The 17,998-nt window shown below is 43.1% G+C and overlaps 1 protein-coding gene across 1 annotated transcript in view; it reads left to right on the top strand.

The window, feature by feature from the left end:
* The window catches only part of arhgef2a (Rho guanine nucleotide exchange factor (GEF) 2a), a 38,856-nt gene extending 21,230 nt beyond the window's left edge, over window positions 1-17,626 (top strand). The window contains exons 16-23 of the mRNA XM_030740824.1: window positions 7,793-7,981; window positions 10,850-10,936; window positions 11,591-11,640; window positions 12,402-12,437; window positions 12,523-12,573; window positions 15,137-15,457; window positions 15,958-16,120; window positions 16,538-17,626. Of these exons, the coding sequence (XP_030596684.1) occupies window positions 7,793-7,981; window positions 10,850-10,936; window positions 11,591-11,640; window positions 12,402-12,437; window positions 12,523-12,573; window positions 15,137-15,457; window positions 15,958-16,120; window positions 16,538-16,566 (926 nt within the window). The 3' untranslated portion in view covers window positions 16,567-17,626. The remainder of the gene's footprint in view (window positions 1-7,792; window positions 7,982-10,849; window positions 10,937-11,590; window positions 11,641-12,401; window positions 12,438-12,522; window positions 12,574-15,136; window positions 15,458-15,957; window positions 16,121-16,537) is intronic.
* Window positions 17,627-17,998: the final 372 nt, after the last annotated feature.

Raw genomic sequence — 17,998 nt, forward strand, 5'->3', positions numbered from 1 at the left:
AGCAGTGCGGCATGCCAACCCCGATGCCACCCCAAAAGAGTGTTTGGATGCCCTTGAAAGTGCGTTTGGAAGTGCGGAGTCTGGGGATGATCTCTATTTTGCCTTCCGATTGATGCAACAGCAACAAGGAGAGAAATTATCAGATTTCCTCAAACGTTTAGAGCGGCTACTAGCTAAGGTGATTCAAAAAGGAGGCCTCCCTGCTAGCGACATGGATAAAGCACGACTTGAGCAACTGCTAAGGGGTGCTATTGCCTCAGACTTAATGCTGATCCAGCTGCGATTGAGAGAAAGGAAAAAAGCACCACCAAACTTTCTGCAGCTTCTGACTGAGATTCGCACTGAAGAGGAGTACGAAGCATCCAGAAAGAAGCTCAGCACCTCAGTACACCAAGTACAGGCTAATCTTGAAGTGGACACAAAGCAAACTGAGATTCAGAAATTAAAGGCTGAAATCAAAGAACTTAAGTCAATGTTTGCATCAGTAGCAACCAAACCAGTTCACGTCAGAGATGAGTACACAGAGGCTACACCTGTAAGTACATCTTTTGGTCCAGAGAACAGGCCCAATGCGGAGCTGAATGCCTTAAAAAAACAAGTGAGACGATTGAAACAGAAAGCTAACAACAAGAAGTCAGAACATCCTGCTTTAGTTTCAGCCATGGAGATTTCTGGACCTGCTACACATGCTCAGAAAACACAGTCGAAAAGGTCAGAGGATAATTTCTGCTATCGCTGTGGAGAAAATGGACATTTTGCTACAAAGTGTCGAAACCCTGAAAATCAGGCCAAGGTCATCAAAAAGCTAATCCACGCTTTAAAGGTGACAAAAGGGAAAGGCGACATCCCCATTAGTGAAGTTAACTGTGGGGCAAAGAAAAGTGCTGTTACCACACTACAGCAGGTGGACATTCCTGAAGGTCTGATTGGCCCACCCAGTATAGTGCCTGTAAAAGTAAATGGAAATTCCTGTGATGCCTTGCTAGATAGTGGCTCTCAAGTCACCATCATCTTTGAGTCTTGGTATCAAACTCACCTGTCTGATGTCCCAATTCACCCAGTATCTGGTCTAGCCCTGTGGGGGCTAAGTGAATCAACACTCAGCTATCCTTACCGTGGGTATGTGGTGGTTGATTTCGAATATCCAGCAAAAATTTCTGGAGCCGACCAGACTGTTACAGTTCTTGCTCTTATTTGCCCCCAGCCTCGAACTGCAGATCAGACTCCTGTTATTGTGGGGACCAATGCCAGTCACATCAGACGTCTTGTGCAGCAATGCAGGGACAATGGCATTGACATCACCCAGACATTGGGCATACAAGCATCTTGTAAAGACACAGAGCTAATACTTCCTGGTATGGCGACAGCCCTTGAAGTGGAGGATGATGTTGGCTGTGTGACATGGCAAGGCCCTGGCCCACTGACTCTGCCCCCTGGTGGAGACTGCAGAGCAGTCTGCAAAGTCGAGTACAAGCACCACATCGACCATGAAATCCTGATGGTTGACGCCTCTCCTGAAGCGCCACTCCCAGGCGGTGTACTACTTCAGCCTATGGTAGTGCCTAGCGAGGAAGTGAACATTAACCATTTTAGGATCTGGGTTCGGAATGAGTCCTTGACTGAGACCGTCCTACCCGTGGGAACCGTCATTGGACATATGTATCTGACAGATGAAGTCACTTCTCTCACTCCTTCCAAGTCAGCTGCCACAGAGTTTGACGCTGATCTGATCAACTTCGGAGACTCACCTGTGTCGGAGGAGTGGAAGGAGAGACTCCGGCAAAAGTTATCGACAAGGTCCCAGGTGTTCTCTCTAAATGAGCTTGATGTTGGACTAGCAAAGGGAGTAGAGCACACGATCCGGATGTCAGATCCACGGCCGTTCAGGGAGCGCTCACGTCGCCTAGCTCCAGCTGACATAGAAGATGTGAGAAAGCACCTCCGAGAACTGCTGCGTGCTGGCATCATAAAAGAGTCCCGTAGCCCTTATGCATCTCCGATCGTGATTGTTCGCAAAAAGAATGGAGCCATACGGATGTGTATCGACTACCGGTTGTTGAACAGCCGAACCATCCCCGATCAGTACACAACACCTTGCATAGATGATGTGCTGGACTCAATGAACGGGAGCAAATGGTTCTCTGTACTTGATCTAAGGAGTGGCTATTACCAAATAGCAATGGCTGAGGAAGACAAGGAAAAGACGGCATTCATCTGCCCACTGGGGTTCTTCCAGTTTGAGCGGATGCCACAAGGGATAACCGGAGCCCCAGCCACCTTCCAACGTTTGATGGAGAAGGCGGTGGGTGACATGAATCTGCTTGAGGTCCTCGTCTACCTTGATGACCTGATTGTATTTGGCAGAACGTTGGAAGAGCATGAGGAGAGACTCCTGAAAGTTCTGGATCGTCTGGCAGAAGTTGGACTGAAGATCTCAGTCGACAAATGCCAGTTCTGCCAGCCAAAGGTAAAATACCTTGGACACATTGTATCGGCTGATGGTGTATCGCCTGACCCAGCCAAAATAGAAGCAGTTACAAACTGGCCACAGCCTACTCACCTGAAAGCTCTCCAATCTTTCTTAGGGTTCTGTGGCTATTACCGACGATTCATAGCCAACTACGCAGCCATCGTCAGGCCGTTGTCAGACCTAACCAAAGGCTATGCCCCAACCCAGATGGGCAAGAAGCAAGACAAAGCTCATACCAAGACTTACCTTAAGACGTCTGAGCCATTTGGCGACAGGTGGGATCAGTCTTGCACAGAGGCATTCCACAAGATTATTTTCTGCCTCACTCATGCACCGGTCTTGGCTTTTGCAGATCCCAACAAGCCGTACATCTTGCATGTAGATGCCAGCTTAAAAGGGCTTGGAGCAGTTCTCTATCAGGAGCACAGAGAGGGTCTGAGGCCTGTGGCTTTCGCCAGTAGGAAGCTTACGTCATCAGAGAAGAACTACCCCATTCACCAGTTGGAGTTTCTGTCCCTTAAGTGGGCTGTCGTGGATAAATTCCATGATTATTTGTATGGGGCCAAGTTCACGGTACGTACAGACAACAACCCCCTCACGTACATACTCTCAACAGCAAAGCTCAGTGCGGTAGGGCACAGATGGCTCTCTGCCTTATCCACCTATGACTTTGAGGTACAGTACCGACCAGGCAGACACAACATAGATGCAGATCTGCTCTCAAGGAACATGCCTGATGAGAGTGCTGAGGATTGGGAGACCATACCTCAGACTGGTGTGAAGTCCATCTGCAAACGAATCTGCATCCATGGGACTACCAGCAATCCGACAAGATATGTGGACCAGTTGGGAGCCTCTCCTGATTGTGTTCCAGACATATACGCTTTCCCAATGCACCTGGAGTTGCAATCACTAGGACAAATGTCAAAGCAGGAGCTGATAAAAGCTCAGGAAGAGGATGAAGTCATGAGATCTGTCATCCAAGCAGTAAAAGGTGGCAAATGGTCTAAGGAGAATGACTCCAGTCCAGAACGGTCTTTTTTCAAAAAAGAGATGGGGAAACTGATGATGAAAGATGGGTTACTCCACCGATTAAGTAAACGATCTTCTGGAGAAGAACTCACTCAACTCGTTTTACCAAGGGAGTTCAGAGGAGTTGTGCTGAAGGCCACTCATGATGATCTTGGACACCTTGGTATAGACAGAACTACAGACCTGCTGAGGACCAGGTTTTTCTGGCCTAAACTAGCACATGATGTTGAACAGTACATAAAGAACTGCGGAGAGTGCATCACTCGAAAGACCCCAAGTCATCGAGCAGCACCATTACATCATATCACGAGCAGTGGACCAATGGACCTGGTATGCATTGACTTCCTGTCCTTGGAACCAGATTCCGCAGGCATAAGCAATGTATTAGTAGTGACTGACCACTTTACACGCTATGCTCAAGCTTTTCCAAGTAGGAATCAAAAAGCACAGACAGTGGCGAAGATCCTAGTGGACAAATACTTCATACATTATGGCCTACCAGCAAGAATACATTCCGATCAGGGAAGAGATTTTGAGAGTCAGTTAATCAAAGAGCTCTTGAACATGATGGGAATTCGGAAATCACGGACCACACCGTATCACCCTCAGGGAGACCCGCAGCCCGAGAGATTCAACAGAACTCTTCTATCCATGCTGGGAACCCTGGGCTCTGAGAAGAAACGGCAGTGGAGCAAACACATTGGGTACTTGGTTCACGCTTACAATAGTACCAAGTGTGATGCCACAGGCTACTCGCCCTATTTTTTAATGTTCGGCAGAGAAGCAAGACTTCCTGTAGACTTGTGCTTTGGAACCTCTCCCGATGGCAAAGCTGAGGGTGGCCATTCACGCTACGTGGCTAAGTTGAAAGATGACTTGCAGAGTGCTTACAAGCTTGCCTCTGAAGCTGCCTATAAGACACATGAAAGGAACAAAAGGCTGTGTGATAAAAGAGTGGGATTCCAGACACTGGATATCGGTGACCGTGTGTTGCTGAGAAATTTAGGATTGAAGGGGAAACATAAGCTGGAGAGTCGATGGAGTCCTATACCATATGTAGTGATGGGGAAGATGCCCAACCTACCAGTGTATAAAGTGAAACCTGAAGATGGAGGAGGACCAGTCAAGACCCTACATCGTGATCATCTCTTGCCGATTGGACAACGGGTGAGAATGCCGATGGGAGAGACTGAGGACGTTTCCCATGTCCAAACAACGACAAGACCTAAGACACACAGGAAATCAAAGAAAGCCTCGCCTGAAGCTCAGGAAATTCTTCAAAAGTTGCAGGAGAGTGAAGATTCCTCTTCAGATGTGGAGTATTATGGTCCTGAGAAACATTACAGTACTCTCCTGAAAGAAATCCTGCAAAAGGAAAGAGAAACTGCGAGACCATCAGACCCCATCCAGGATGACAGCTGGGAGGAGGAAACCCACAGCATGGATGAAGATGGCGATCAAGATTCAGTTCCTGAGGAAGAAAGAGACCCAGAGTCTGATAACCCTTGCCACAGTGAAGCTCAAATTTCTAGCCCAGAAATGGTTAGCAAACCTGTAGCTCGTCCAAAAAGAACAGTGAAACCAGTCATCAGATTAACTTATGATGAGCCTGGTATGTCAAAAGACAAGCCGATCACCATTGTGCATAGAGGTGTTATCATTAAGATTGGCCAGAGCTAATTGAATGTAGCTAATGCACCCTTTACCTCGAGCTTATTTTAAAAGTTGAGTACATTTTGTTTGATGAGGACATCAAAACCATTTAGATGGGGGAGGGTGTAACCCGGTTAGAAAATGTGTTTGGTTTAGTTTAAAAGCGATTGTTCAAATCCAGTTAATATATAAATGTTTCAGTTAAAAACTGTTATTTATGTAATGAAAGGTTTAAATACATTTAATACTGTAATTTGTTTGTTTGGTTATCATTTAAAAATGTGAAGTGTAACAAAGAACTGTTTGAACCAGCATTTATGGGGTTAATGCGTGAGTAAGAGAGGGCAGAGGGAGTGTCAAGAGTAAGAGAGGGAGAGAGAAGGAGAGGAGCTAAGAACGAGTGTGTCGAAACAGGACAGAAGCGAGTTTTAAGGCTAAGTACACAGAAGCGGGGATTCTTGTGTTTCTTGTGGGACTGTCTGCTCGACAATCTGTCGTTAGAGCACAAGTTCTTCCTGTTGCGAGGACGAGAGGGATGGCCAATTCTTCTGTCAAAGACTGTGTATGACTGTGGCCCGTATGCTAATGTTAGCCCGAGCGTTAGCGCGTGTGCTATGGCTAAGCTAACGAGCTTGATAGCATTGAGTCAGCACACTACAAGTGTACAGACTGTTTGCGTATAGTTGGACTAACCCAGTTGAACTGTGCGAGAGGGGAAAGACTGTTTTCAGCCCGGGAACGGAATAAATACCCTGCTCGAGGATTGACAGAGCCTCATCTGTACCTGTTCTGGAAGCGAGGTGAGCGAGGAGACGGTGGACTCTGCTGTGCCGGTGAGGTGAGAAGGATCTGCTTCAGAGCAATTACCTGACTGTTGGATTACAGACCAGCATCCAAAATACTAAGGTACCACCCATTTATTTTGGCTCATTAACGAGTGAAACGGCCATTGTGTTTTGGGCCTCCACGTACACTAGCCACGAACCAGGCCTGCAACGTTTTATTTGGTTTTAAGTAATTTTGAGTTTGCCGGCTTTAGGTGTGTGTGTGTGTGTATGTGGGCCCACATATGATATTGGTTGTGACTTTATACAAAGGGGTTCGAGTCAGTTAAATGTTGAAGACCGTTTAATGTAATTGTATTTGTTTTTTCTATCTTTTGATCAAAACTAATAGTTTTAAGTAAATCTGTTCATATTGTTTCTTAAAACTTGAGTGCCGTGAGTTTGTTTATAGCTTATAGATAAATAGAAACCATTTCATCTGAAAAGTGTGTTTACAGGTTTTTTGATTAAAACTCTTGGAGAGACAGAAACCCTTAAAGGTGAGTTTTAAAAAGTGTGTTTCGAAATGTTTTATTGGTACTGTGTAACCTAAATCCAAGGCTTAAATTGACACTGACTTAATCAGGGTTAAAACATAGTGAATATAGCATAAGAACCCAAAAGCCCTACCCCTATTAATATTTCTATTTACGGGGAGCGCTACACCAGTGCTATCAAGCGTGGCATTATTACCCCACAGTAAATACTTTTCTACAAGAAAACAACTGAGCACAAATTCAGAATGCCAGTAATCAGTAAAATCAGTGGGAACAAAGCAATTATGGTCAGAGTAACAGGCTACGTAAGATAGCTGTAAATAAACAGGTACTTAGAAAGTCTCTACTGAATCCAGGTGTTTCAGAGTTCCAGCCTTCGTCTTATTCCAGAAAGTATCATGAGTCATTGTAAATCAGCCACATGATCATTTGTGGGGAATGGTTTATTTATAGAGTTTCAGTCAGGATTTTCTCACAGCACTCGTGAAGGATACTGATTTTCTCAGGACTTCAGTCTATGGACTCATTTTTGTGTTTATCCTACAGGACCTCAGTGCACAATTCCAAATCTTTGATCCCAGAATTTTACAGCAAAATACCATGTGATCGATTCCAGTTTCTTAATGTAATTTAGTTTTCCTGACACACAAAGTTAGTCGTGGAATTCTATGACTAACTATGCTTTCCACATTATGCATGTTTCCTCTCTAAAATGCTGCAGTGAGAGTACTATTATGGATTAGAGAGAGAGAGATCCTAATTCTCCCAAACTAATTTCTCTTCACTGGCTTCATGTTAAATCCAGAGTTTAATTAAATTCTGTTGCGCTGAACATTTCTTCTCCACAATCACAGCTCCACAAAACGTGATCCCAAGTCAGTTGCAGTACACGATGTTCCTGCCCTGAGCCTGGTTGTACCAGAGGTCTCTTCTTGTTAAGGGGAGTTCTTCCTGCAAAGACCACATGCTTCCTCATTCAGGATCACCAGAGTTATCCCTCAAAATATTGCAGCATTTTATCATGAAGTATAAAGAGCCTTGAGTTAACTGTGTTTTTGAACTTGTACTAAATTAATAGAATTGAACTGAAAATTGAATTGAATAGATATTAAACTTAAATGAGTTTAAAATAATGCAGTTATAAAAAAAATCAATTTTTGTCAAGTGGAGAGTGGAGGATCGACACTTTAAAGACAAAAATCTCTCTGTTTTTCACGTGGAAGCATACATGGGAGACTTCTGCATAGGCAGGATTTGATTTTTTTATTTTTACATCTGTGTTAGATTGATGACTGATTGTCACCCATCACCAACAGCTGACCTCCACCACAAGGACCAGGAAATGCTGGAGCTCCTGCAGGAAAGAGTGACTTTATTCTGTGAACTGGCAGAGGTGACAAGCGGTCAGGAGGGCCTGCAGCCTCCCGTCACTCGTTACTTGTTCAGGGCAGACACACCTCAAGCTCCTCGTGCAGAAAAACTTCTACTGGATGCCACGTCTGAGGGTAAATCTCCATGTTTAATATTTGCATTTTCTAATTTGAAAGTGGATAATCTATACAACTTGATTACAACTCGAACTGGACTTAACAAGGTACTTCACTGTACAGAACTTCACTTAATTTTACTTATAAGTGTTAAAATATTTAGCTAATAACAGTATATTCTGTGTGAGTAAAATAAACAATCTGGCTGAGATAATGAGGAGAAGGAAGGCACATTGTGTGTGGAGGAGATGAGGTGGAAGGGAAGCAAGGCCAGGGGCACTGGAGGTGGATGCCATACAAAAGGCTGACAGCGACTGTGTCATATGCATACTTTAAACTGGTTCTACCATGCTCCGACACATGTTTGTGTGCAGAATAAACAGTAAGGGAGACTGGACGCACTCTTTTGGTGAACCAGTGGATGATATGAGTTGGTCAGATAGAGTTTACTCTAACTTGCTGTGTCCTGACAGGAAGTTCAGAATCCAGCCAGGAGGATTATTGATGAACCCAAAGTGATCTAAAAGGCTGTGGATTAAAAAATGTGGTTGAAAGAAAGAATCGAGAAATCGGAGTCTGGCCTGACAGCCCTCTCCTTCCAAGTGTTTAAAGAGCAAGTTAGGAAGAGTGTGTATGTGCGAACTGTAGGGCATCCAACATCTGCTCAGTGTTCTGCAACATCTCTGCCCACACAAGTTTTTCAGAGAGTTTCATTAAAAATGTCTGGTCCATGACTCGTATTTACTTTACGACCTCATTTTGTTAATCATAAAATGCTGACTGTACCTTAATGTGTGGCTCAGTTCCTGAATGTCCTTGCTAAAATCACATATAAAAGCAATTATAAGAGCAGTTTAGAGCATTGACAAATTCTCTGTCTGAATTTAAAACCTCCAAAGTGCCACGATTGCCAGTCTTTGCATTCTAGAGGCCTACAATTTTTCTTCTATATTTTCTATTTTCTTTAAAGCTGATTTATAGACCTTTAAGATTTCTCCTTTCACCTCTGTGGTGGTTGCCTGTTGCAGCTCTCTTTCTTTGAAATGTGGATTTAACTGCGTTAGTAAACCATGGCTTATTATTTGGGTAGATTTTAGATTGACTGCAGCTTTTGCACAGTGTTAAATACCTGAGGTCAGCCATCCAAAGCAATAAACAGTACACAAAAGAGGTGAAGAAGAGAGTGCAGGCAGGGTGAAGTGGGTGGAGGCAAGTGCCAGGAGTTATTTGTGATAGAAGGATAGCAGGAAGAGTGAAAGGGAAGGTTGGGAGGACTGTAGTGAGACCTGCCATGATGTATGGTTTAGGAATGAATGCACTGACAAAAAGACACCGACAAAAAGACAGGAGGCAGAGGTGGAGGTGGAGGCGGCAGAGTTGATGATGCAAAGATTTTCATTGTAAGTGACCAGGATGAACAAGAATAGAAATCAGAGGGATATCTCAGGTTGAGCAGTTTGGAGACAAATTTAGAGAAGCAAGGGAGATGATTTGGAGATGGTTAGGACGCACACGGAGGAAGGATCGTGGATATATTGTACCAGGGATGCTGAATATAGAGTTGCCTGGCAGGAGAAAGAGACCACAGTGAAGATTCATGGAGGATATACAGATAGGAGATGCTAAGGACAGGGTGAGACGGAGACAAGTACTCAGCTGTGGTGACCCCTACAGGGAGAAGCCAAAAGAAGAGCAACAAAGAAAGTAAAAAAAAAAAAGGAAACAATCAGTGCATGATTTACAGTGAAGAAGATAACTGTAAACACAGTTTTGCAAGTTACGCACAAAAACTGATGAGATAAATAATGGGGAAACTGGCCTTTGAGTGTGGTCCAGTGTGTACCACAGATTTATTTGTGTATTTGTTTTCATAAATTTGCCAAATGTCACTGTGTGGCTCTTAATACATCCTAGGCAGCTGGCCCAAGTAAAATCAGTGGGTGGGAAAACTTTGTAATGTCTTTAAAAAAGCTGAAGAATCTCAGCTTGGTAACACCGTGACGAATGCACAAGCTTGAACCAGATGATGTATTATAATCAGGTTCAGGGTTCTTTGATAGAGTTGAAAGGTTAAAATTAGTTATTAAAAGTAAATAAATCTGGCCCTGAAGTAGCTATTGCTTTTTCCAAGCAATTCTGTCACAGAGTGGAAGCCCATAAAAATTTCAAACTGGTGCTCCAGAGGGCGGGCATCTTACTATGATACCTCCTGGGAGCCTCCCCGGTGAGTTGTTCTGGGCATGTCCTACCGGGAGGAGGCCCCGGGGCAGACCCAGGACACACCGGAGAGATTATAGGCCTGGGAACGCCTTGAGGTCCCCCTGGATGAACTAGTGGAGGTTGGCTGGGGAGAGGGAGGTCTGGGCTTCTCTGCTTAGGCTGCTTCCCCTGTGACCCGGCCCCAGATAAGTAGAAGAAAATGGATGGATGGATGGATGAATGGATGCGTGCTCATGAGGAATTTTCTACTCTTCTTTCTCTAAGCTAATGAAAAATCACAGCATTGCATTTTACTCTACATAGTGATTTAGAGAGTGCCAGAATGTATGAACTGGGTACATGCCATAGAGGAACAGCTTATTTTGGCCGTACCAAGCTCACTCACCATGCGTCCCTTTTGTACAAATGACTTTTTGTACAAGCAGTTTCTTCTTCCCCACAATGGAAAAGAAGTTGAATAGTCTCAGCTTTGACACAGTAGCACAGCTGATGAGATCTATGATAAATGCACATCTGCAAACAGGAGGGATGCAGACAAAGCAAGAGGTGCACAAATAAACAATCCTGAAGTGAAGTCTCTGGATTTTTTACAGATGAGTTTTTGAGAGAAGTTGTAAAGTCAATAGAAAAAGAAATGTGTGTGTGTGTGTGTGTGTGTCTCCACAGTGGACAGATTGAGTGAACTCCTCCTGGGCTTCAGCATGGAAACTCCTATTTTGTGCCATCACAGCCACATGGAGGCGGTAGAATCCAGTAAGTCAGTCTCTCATAAAGGACAGCGTACGTTTTTATTGGATTTATCATCGATATCCAGTAACAAAATTATATTATATAATATATATAATATTATATAAGATATATATTATATATAATAATTATATTCATATGAGCATATAGACAAATACATAAAACACACACAAAAAAACACATTTTAGCTGAACAGCCAAAACAGTACTCAGTCAGAATATTTGCTAACATTTGTTCTTTAATCCTTTTATATCTTCTTTATATTTTTCAAGCTGCTTTTATATGTGTAGGCTGGAACAGTAGGCTGGTAAGATACATTAACTATCTTAATCATTGTTTAAAAACTATATAAACAAAATTCCTGGTGATTAGGACCAGCAGCGAGTCAGCTCAGGGCATTTAATATACTGAAGACCAGATTCATCAATGTGAGTTTTCATTACCATAATATCAAACCATACAACTAAGCGCACACATAAATAATTTACTGAAACAGTACAGTTAGAATAATTTCACACTGAACATAAATTCAAAGTCAAATGCAAGGACACAAAACAATAACTCCCTCTTTGCTCTTTCTCTGATTTTATAAAACAGGTATTGATTGAAATTGTGCATTTTATTCTAGGACGTTAATTGAGTGTGTTTGTCTCCTCTCAGGTGACCAAGAACTGTTGGTCAATGGAGCCCATCATTTCATAGCAGCAAAGGTGAGCTGGGGGGTCAAGGTGTAGGTAATGGGAAAGGAGTTTTGAAGGTGTAGCAACGGGACTGAATGCTTTCTCATTATTTTCAAACTGTGTTAGCTTTGATACACGACTGGTTTTGTGGCAATGTCAGAGTGATTCTCTAGGACAGGGTTTGGTGCTGCATACAGTAAAGTAAAGTGGGACCACTAATGCATTTTGTCCATGTTTAATGCCTGAAAGTATGACTGTAACTGAGTAGGCCATTTACTACTGGCAAGTTTGTGCTGTGCTTTCTTCTTACAAAAACACTTTGCTAACCAGCAAAATTTGAGTTTAATGCTCATCTTTGACACCAATGAAGTGAATAAAAGTTCAGGAAATGGGTTAAAGACCTTCTACAGCCCTGTCCAGCTCTCCTAGAGTAACTGCCTGTCTCCTGGAATTTCCTCCATGCTCTTGAGACTGTGCTGAGAGACACAGCAAATCTTCTGACAATGGCATGTATTGATGTGCCATCCTGGGGGAATTGAACTACCTGTGTAACCTCTGTAGGGTCCAGTTATCACCTCATGCTACGAGTAGTGACACTGACCTTAGCCAAATGAAAACTGAAAAAATCTGCTACTTAACTGACCAGATCAATATTCCAGAAGTTTAACTGACTTGATGCTAAACTCTGATTAACAAGTGCTCCTTTCATTTTTTGAGCAGTGTATAATAACTGTGGTTCTATCGTTCTCATTTTCTCTGTTGCATGTGGAATATGTTTTTATCCATTAAAGGACTGCATGAAGAGGCAAGACAAGCCACCGTTGATGGTAAGTAAAAGTATGATTCTTTAAGTATCTCTAAAGTGTGTTTGCAACAGAAACTGGTAATAAATATGGTGCTTGTGTTTGACAGGAGATCTGTCAGAGGCTGGTAAATCTCAGTGTTTATCTCCACGCACTCCAGGTAAGTTTTTCTATTATTAACATGCAACAGCACATAGCTCACCATATGGTATACGACATACTCTATGGTATCCCTGCTCTGTAACTTCATGGCTGACTTGCTGTGGTTCCTAAACACTTCCACTTTACAGTTAATCCCTCCTAATATCTAGGAGGGAAAAAATTTCATGAATTGACTTTTTACAACAGTGGCGTCCTATTACAGTACCATACTCAAATTCAGTGAGCTCTTTAGAATGACGTGTGAGTCCATTACTAAATATGTGTCCTTTAAATACAGAGCAATATCTGATATCTGGTAAAAGTTTTGATAAAAGAGAATACGAATTTTAATCATATTCCAACTCTGAGTTTGAACCAGTTCAGTAGAATGGTCCACATACATGCATATATTTGCCAGTCTGGATGTTGGGTATCAAAGAATCCAGAGGTCCCAAATCCTCTTCATGTAACTCCTTTCAATGGGGTTACATGTGTTGTAGCATTCCAACAGTTCCTGATTCTCATCTAGGAACAGCCAAGATACTGCACAGGACCCTCAAGCTCCCAGTCCTCTGGTTGAGGACCCGAGCTTGGAGGACAAAAGACCAGCTGGAGTGTGAGTGGGAATTCCAGCAATTTTCATCTCGTGTCCAGCTATGCAGTATCTTTGTTCCAGTAGCCCACTTATCATCATCATAAGAGGCTACGACACTAGGCAAGACCCAGGTGCAGGCTGTGCAGCGATGCCTCTGAGACAATTCAACATGTAACAGCAGGGCTCAAGATGCTAGCAGGCAGGGCATACATGGAATGCCATAACCAAGTGGCTGGAGTAGTATACAGGAACATCTGTGCTGAGTATGACCTGGAAGTCCTGAGGTCTAAGTGGGACACACCCCCAAAGGTGGTTTAGAATGAACAAGCTAAGATCCTGTGGGTAGAATACCATAGTGATGGATGTAGCAATAGAGAGTGATAGGAACATCAGAAGGAACATGAGAAGAATGAGAAGTACCAAGGACTGAGAGAAGAACTAGAGAGGACAAATTTTGGCTAATTTAGCTTAAGCATATTAGAGTTGATGCACAGTTTTAAACTGTAACAGCCCGTGTCTAGCGCAAGGAGAAGAAGTGTGTACTTCCTTGTGAACCACATTCCAAGATGCATCTGAAAGTGGAACATCTAAGTCCTATTCCAAATGATTAAGCACCTATCTCATCAATCATTCCATAAATCTGGAAAACAGTGCTCTTATGTTTAACACCAAGAGACACTAAATTATCTACTGTGCTAGCCAAGAGTATGTTAGGAAAAGAGCAGTATTATTTCTTTACAAAATTTCTCACCTGGAGATATAAAAAAAAAGTGGGTGCACAGCAGTTTAAATTTCACTGTCAGCTGATCAAAGGATGCAAATATGCAATCGATATCACGATATTGCCAAAAATATTTACACGTCTGCCTTCACGTGCACATGAACTTGACATCCCACTCTTAATCCACATGTTTTAATGTAATGTCAGTCCACCCTTTGCAGCTATAACAGATTCAGCTGTTCTGGGTGGTATTGAGGACTCAGGATTACTAACAAATAAAAGAAGATCATTGGCATACAAGGTTGGCTTGTATGTTACCTTCCCATGAGGTATCCCCTGAAAAGTTTGATACTGGTGTGAAGAAATTAACAGTTTAATAGTAAGATCACAAAGCAAGGGGGAAAGAGGGGACCCTTGTCTTGTGGGTGTCTTTATTATCAAGCAGAAGTGAGATAAGTTTGCACATCCTCAAAGGGTAAATTGAATCTTTTCAGTGAGCTTTGGTGAGCTTTCTGGTTCCACCAGAACTTGCACAGTTCTATACCAGCCCACATGTTCTAAAGGTTCACAACACAGCCTTGTGGATCAGGTGAGCTGAATACAAAGAAAACAGTTCCATCACTACTGCAGAAGGATTTTCATGACACGACACACGGCAGGAGGAGATTCATTATGACGGTGCCCAGTCACTAAACTTTGAGCAAGTAAATTAAATCTTGACCACCTAAAACAACTGCAATGCACCTTTCACATACTGTAGGACTTAACAACAGGTGCATACAGTCCAACAAACATGCACATAAACCCTGACTTTTAAATATACATCACAAGACCTGATAATAGACCAAAACATTTTAATTTAATAAACACTTCAGGAGTAAGTGAGACAGTGTCTGCAAGTTCCATTCAATAGTGCTTCCTCTAACACACCTACCACACCTTCAGCTGTACAGAGTTTGTACAAAATTCTCTGTACAAACTCTGAGGCAGTGCACACTGTTTCAAGGCTGTTTATATGGCCTAAAAAATAATGAGCTAAAACTTTGCCTTTGCTTTATGTAAAATATTGTTTGAAGATCAAACACAACGAGATGCCAACAAAATGGAAGAAACTATAAACATGATCCACAATAATCATTGGGGGTTCAGCTGAAATATGTGTATATAATAGTCTGATCTACTTGGCTCTGTATACTTCTGTTTCAAATTTTATTCTCTCCCCGCCCATAAAATATCTGACACTGAATTCTCCGTCCTCTCTGGCAGGGTGCTGTTATTAAGCAAGACTCAATCTTGGAGCTGTTGCTGCAGGCACAGGGCACTGTGTCTCCAAGTGAAGTATGGCGCCCTCTGTGGCGAGATGGAGGACATCGAGAAGCTACTGTATTGTCAACCATAGGAGAGCTGGCGCTTTTGCAGAGACAACATAGCCTTCTGCAGGAAGAGCTGCTGAGACTGAGGGATGCAGAGAATCGGTTCAAAGACAGCGAGAGGGCCCGGGCTGAGCTGGAGAGGCAGGTCCGACAAATGAAAGTGACTAGTGGGGTTGCACATGCGTCGCAGCAGTATGGGGAGCAGGCCTCTCAGGTAAGTTCAATTATACTGAAATATGATAATGTTAAAGGGGCAACAAGACCCAGTTTTTAAACAATATATTTAAAATGAATAGGCTCTAATAACTTTTAGCACACAGAAATGCGTTTCAAGCTACTTTTAGTTTCCAGTCTTTAAACACTGGACCCCACACTTCCATGCAACACTGTAGCATCTATTTATTCACACTTTCTAGTAAATAAGCATGTCATGTATCCTCAGCACCATCATTTTTGCAGAGACTTTTGAAGAAGTTGTAGTCTGAGTCCCAACGATAGACAACCCTGATACTATCACAGTAATCAAATCTGTCAGGTAAACTCCCCGAGAGCCAGTCAAGACCCTGCTCAACCATAAGGAGAAAGCTGATGTTGGTTTTTATAAATTGACTGTATTCTACTCTTTAGAGAAATATCTTTAAGGGGAAAGACTGATTATCAGGTTTAGCACCTAGGACTGGCACCTATTGCCCATGTTTCTTTGCTCTTTTCTAGCTGTCAATGCAGCCAGAAAAAGAGGTCTCTACTGGAGTCGATAACATGCGAGCCAATCAAGAATCTGTCCACCAGTCAAACCTCCAGCAAGCCATTGACCTAGATGTATACGTGACATCAGATGATGATGAAGATGATGGGACCGCCTCTGAAAGCTCCAAAGGTTAGGTTACATACAGAACACAAAGTGTTTTTCCGACAATGACAAATTTTTATACAAAGACCCTCATGTCAACTTGCCAATCCAGAGCTACTATCTCAGTTTCCATGTAGTGTTGCAAAACTGTGTAAACCAGAACAGCCCCACAACATTCAGAGCCTTAGAGGAACTTGGGGCGATTCTCCTCCGACCGTGAAGTCCAGCCACCAAAGAGTTTAACTACCTTTGTGACCCCAGCCCTTGTGATGGGATAGTCATCCTTCAAGCAAAACATATGATGTTTAACTTAGTTCCAAAATAATATACTGGATTAAAACTTGTAACATGTTAAATCTTGATACCACTGTACTGAAATGTTGTATTTCAGTACTTCTTGTAAATATTGTAAGTCTGAATTCACATTTGTTCTCCCTTTTTCAGATCTCCACGATATTCCAGAAGAGATCTGATCCCTGGCATGTTTCACTCTAATAATGACCGTATGAACATACACTGCTCAAAAAGATTGAAAGAACATTTTGAAAACACATCAGATCTCTATGAGAAAAAAAATCATGCTGGATAGCTATACTGATACGGACTGGGAATGAAAAATATTAGGAATGAAAAGCTGCCACATCATTTGATGGAAATGAAAATTATCAGCCTACAGAGAGCTGAATTTAAAGACACCCTGAAAATCAAAGTGAAAAAGTGATGCAGCAGGTTTGTCCATTTTTCTGCAATTTCATTGCAGCAACTCAGAATGGTATTCAGTAGTTTGTATGGCCCACACATGCTTGTATGCATGCCTGACAATGTCAGGGCATGCTCCTAATGAGACGCTGGATGGTGTCCTGGGGGATCTCCTCCTAGATCTGGACCATAGCATCACTGAGCTCCTGCCAGCACACTCTTGCCACATGAGACTGGGCATTGTGGTGTACCAGGAGGAACCCAGGACTCGCTGCACCAACGTAGGGTCTGAAAATAGGTCCAAGGATTTCATCCTCATACCTAATGGCAGCCAGGGTGCCATTGCCTAGCCTGCAGAGGTCTGTGCATCTCATCTTCATGGTTATGCCTCCCCAGAGCATCACTGACCCATCACCAAACTAGTCATGCTGAACAATGTTACAGGCAGCACAACGTTCTCCCTAGTTTGTCCAGACCCTTTCACATCTGCCACATGCTCAGGGTGAACCTGCACTGATCTGTAAAAAGCACAGAGCACCAGTGGTCAATCTGCTAATTCTGGTATTTTCTGGCAAATGTCAAATGGGCTCCATGGTATCAAGCAGCGAGCACAGGGTCCACTCAGACCATCCTCATGAAGTCTGTTTCTGATTGTTTGGTCAGAGACATTCACACCAGTGGCCTACTGGAGGTCATTTTGTAGCTCTGGCAGGGCTCCTTCTGACCCTCCTGGCACACAGGAGCAGATACTCATCCTACTGATGGGTTAGGGACCTCTATAGCCCTGTGCAGAGTAACTGCCTGTCTCCTGGAACCTCCTCCATGCTCTTGAGACTGTGCTGGGAGGCACAGCAAACCTTCTGGCAATGGCATGCTTTGATGTGCCATCCTGGAGGTGTTGAACGACCTGTGCAACCTCTGTAGGGTCCAGGTATTGCCTCATGTGACACTGACCTTAGCCAAATGCAAAATTAGTGAAAAAACAGTCAGAAAAGATGGTGAGGGAAAACTGTCAGTGTCCTCCACCTGTAAAACCATTCCTGTTTTGGGGGTTGTCTCAGTGTTGTCCCTCTAGTGCACCTGCTGTTAATTTCATTAACACCAAAGCAGCTGAAACTGATTAACAACCCCCTCTGATACTGAACTGACCAGATCAGAATCCCGGGATTTTAACTGACCTGATGCTAAACTCTGATTAAAAAGTGT

The sequence above is a fragment of the Archocentrus centrarchus genome, chromosome 11, assembly GCF_007364275.1.
Source record: "Archocentrus centrarchus isolate MPI-CPG fArcCen1 chromosome 11, fArcCen1, whole genome shotgun sequence".
In the NCBI taxonomy this organism is placed as follows: domain Eukaryota; kingdom Metazoa; phylum Chordata; class Actinopteri; order Cichliformes; family Cichlidae; genus Archocentrus; species Archocentrus centrarchus.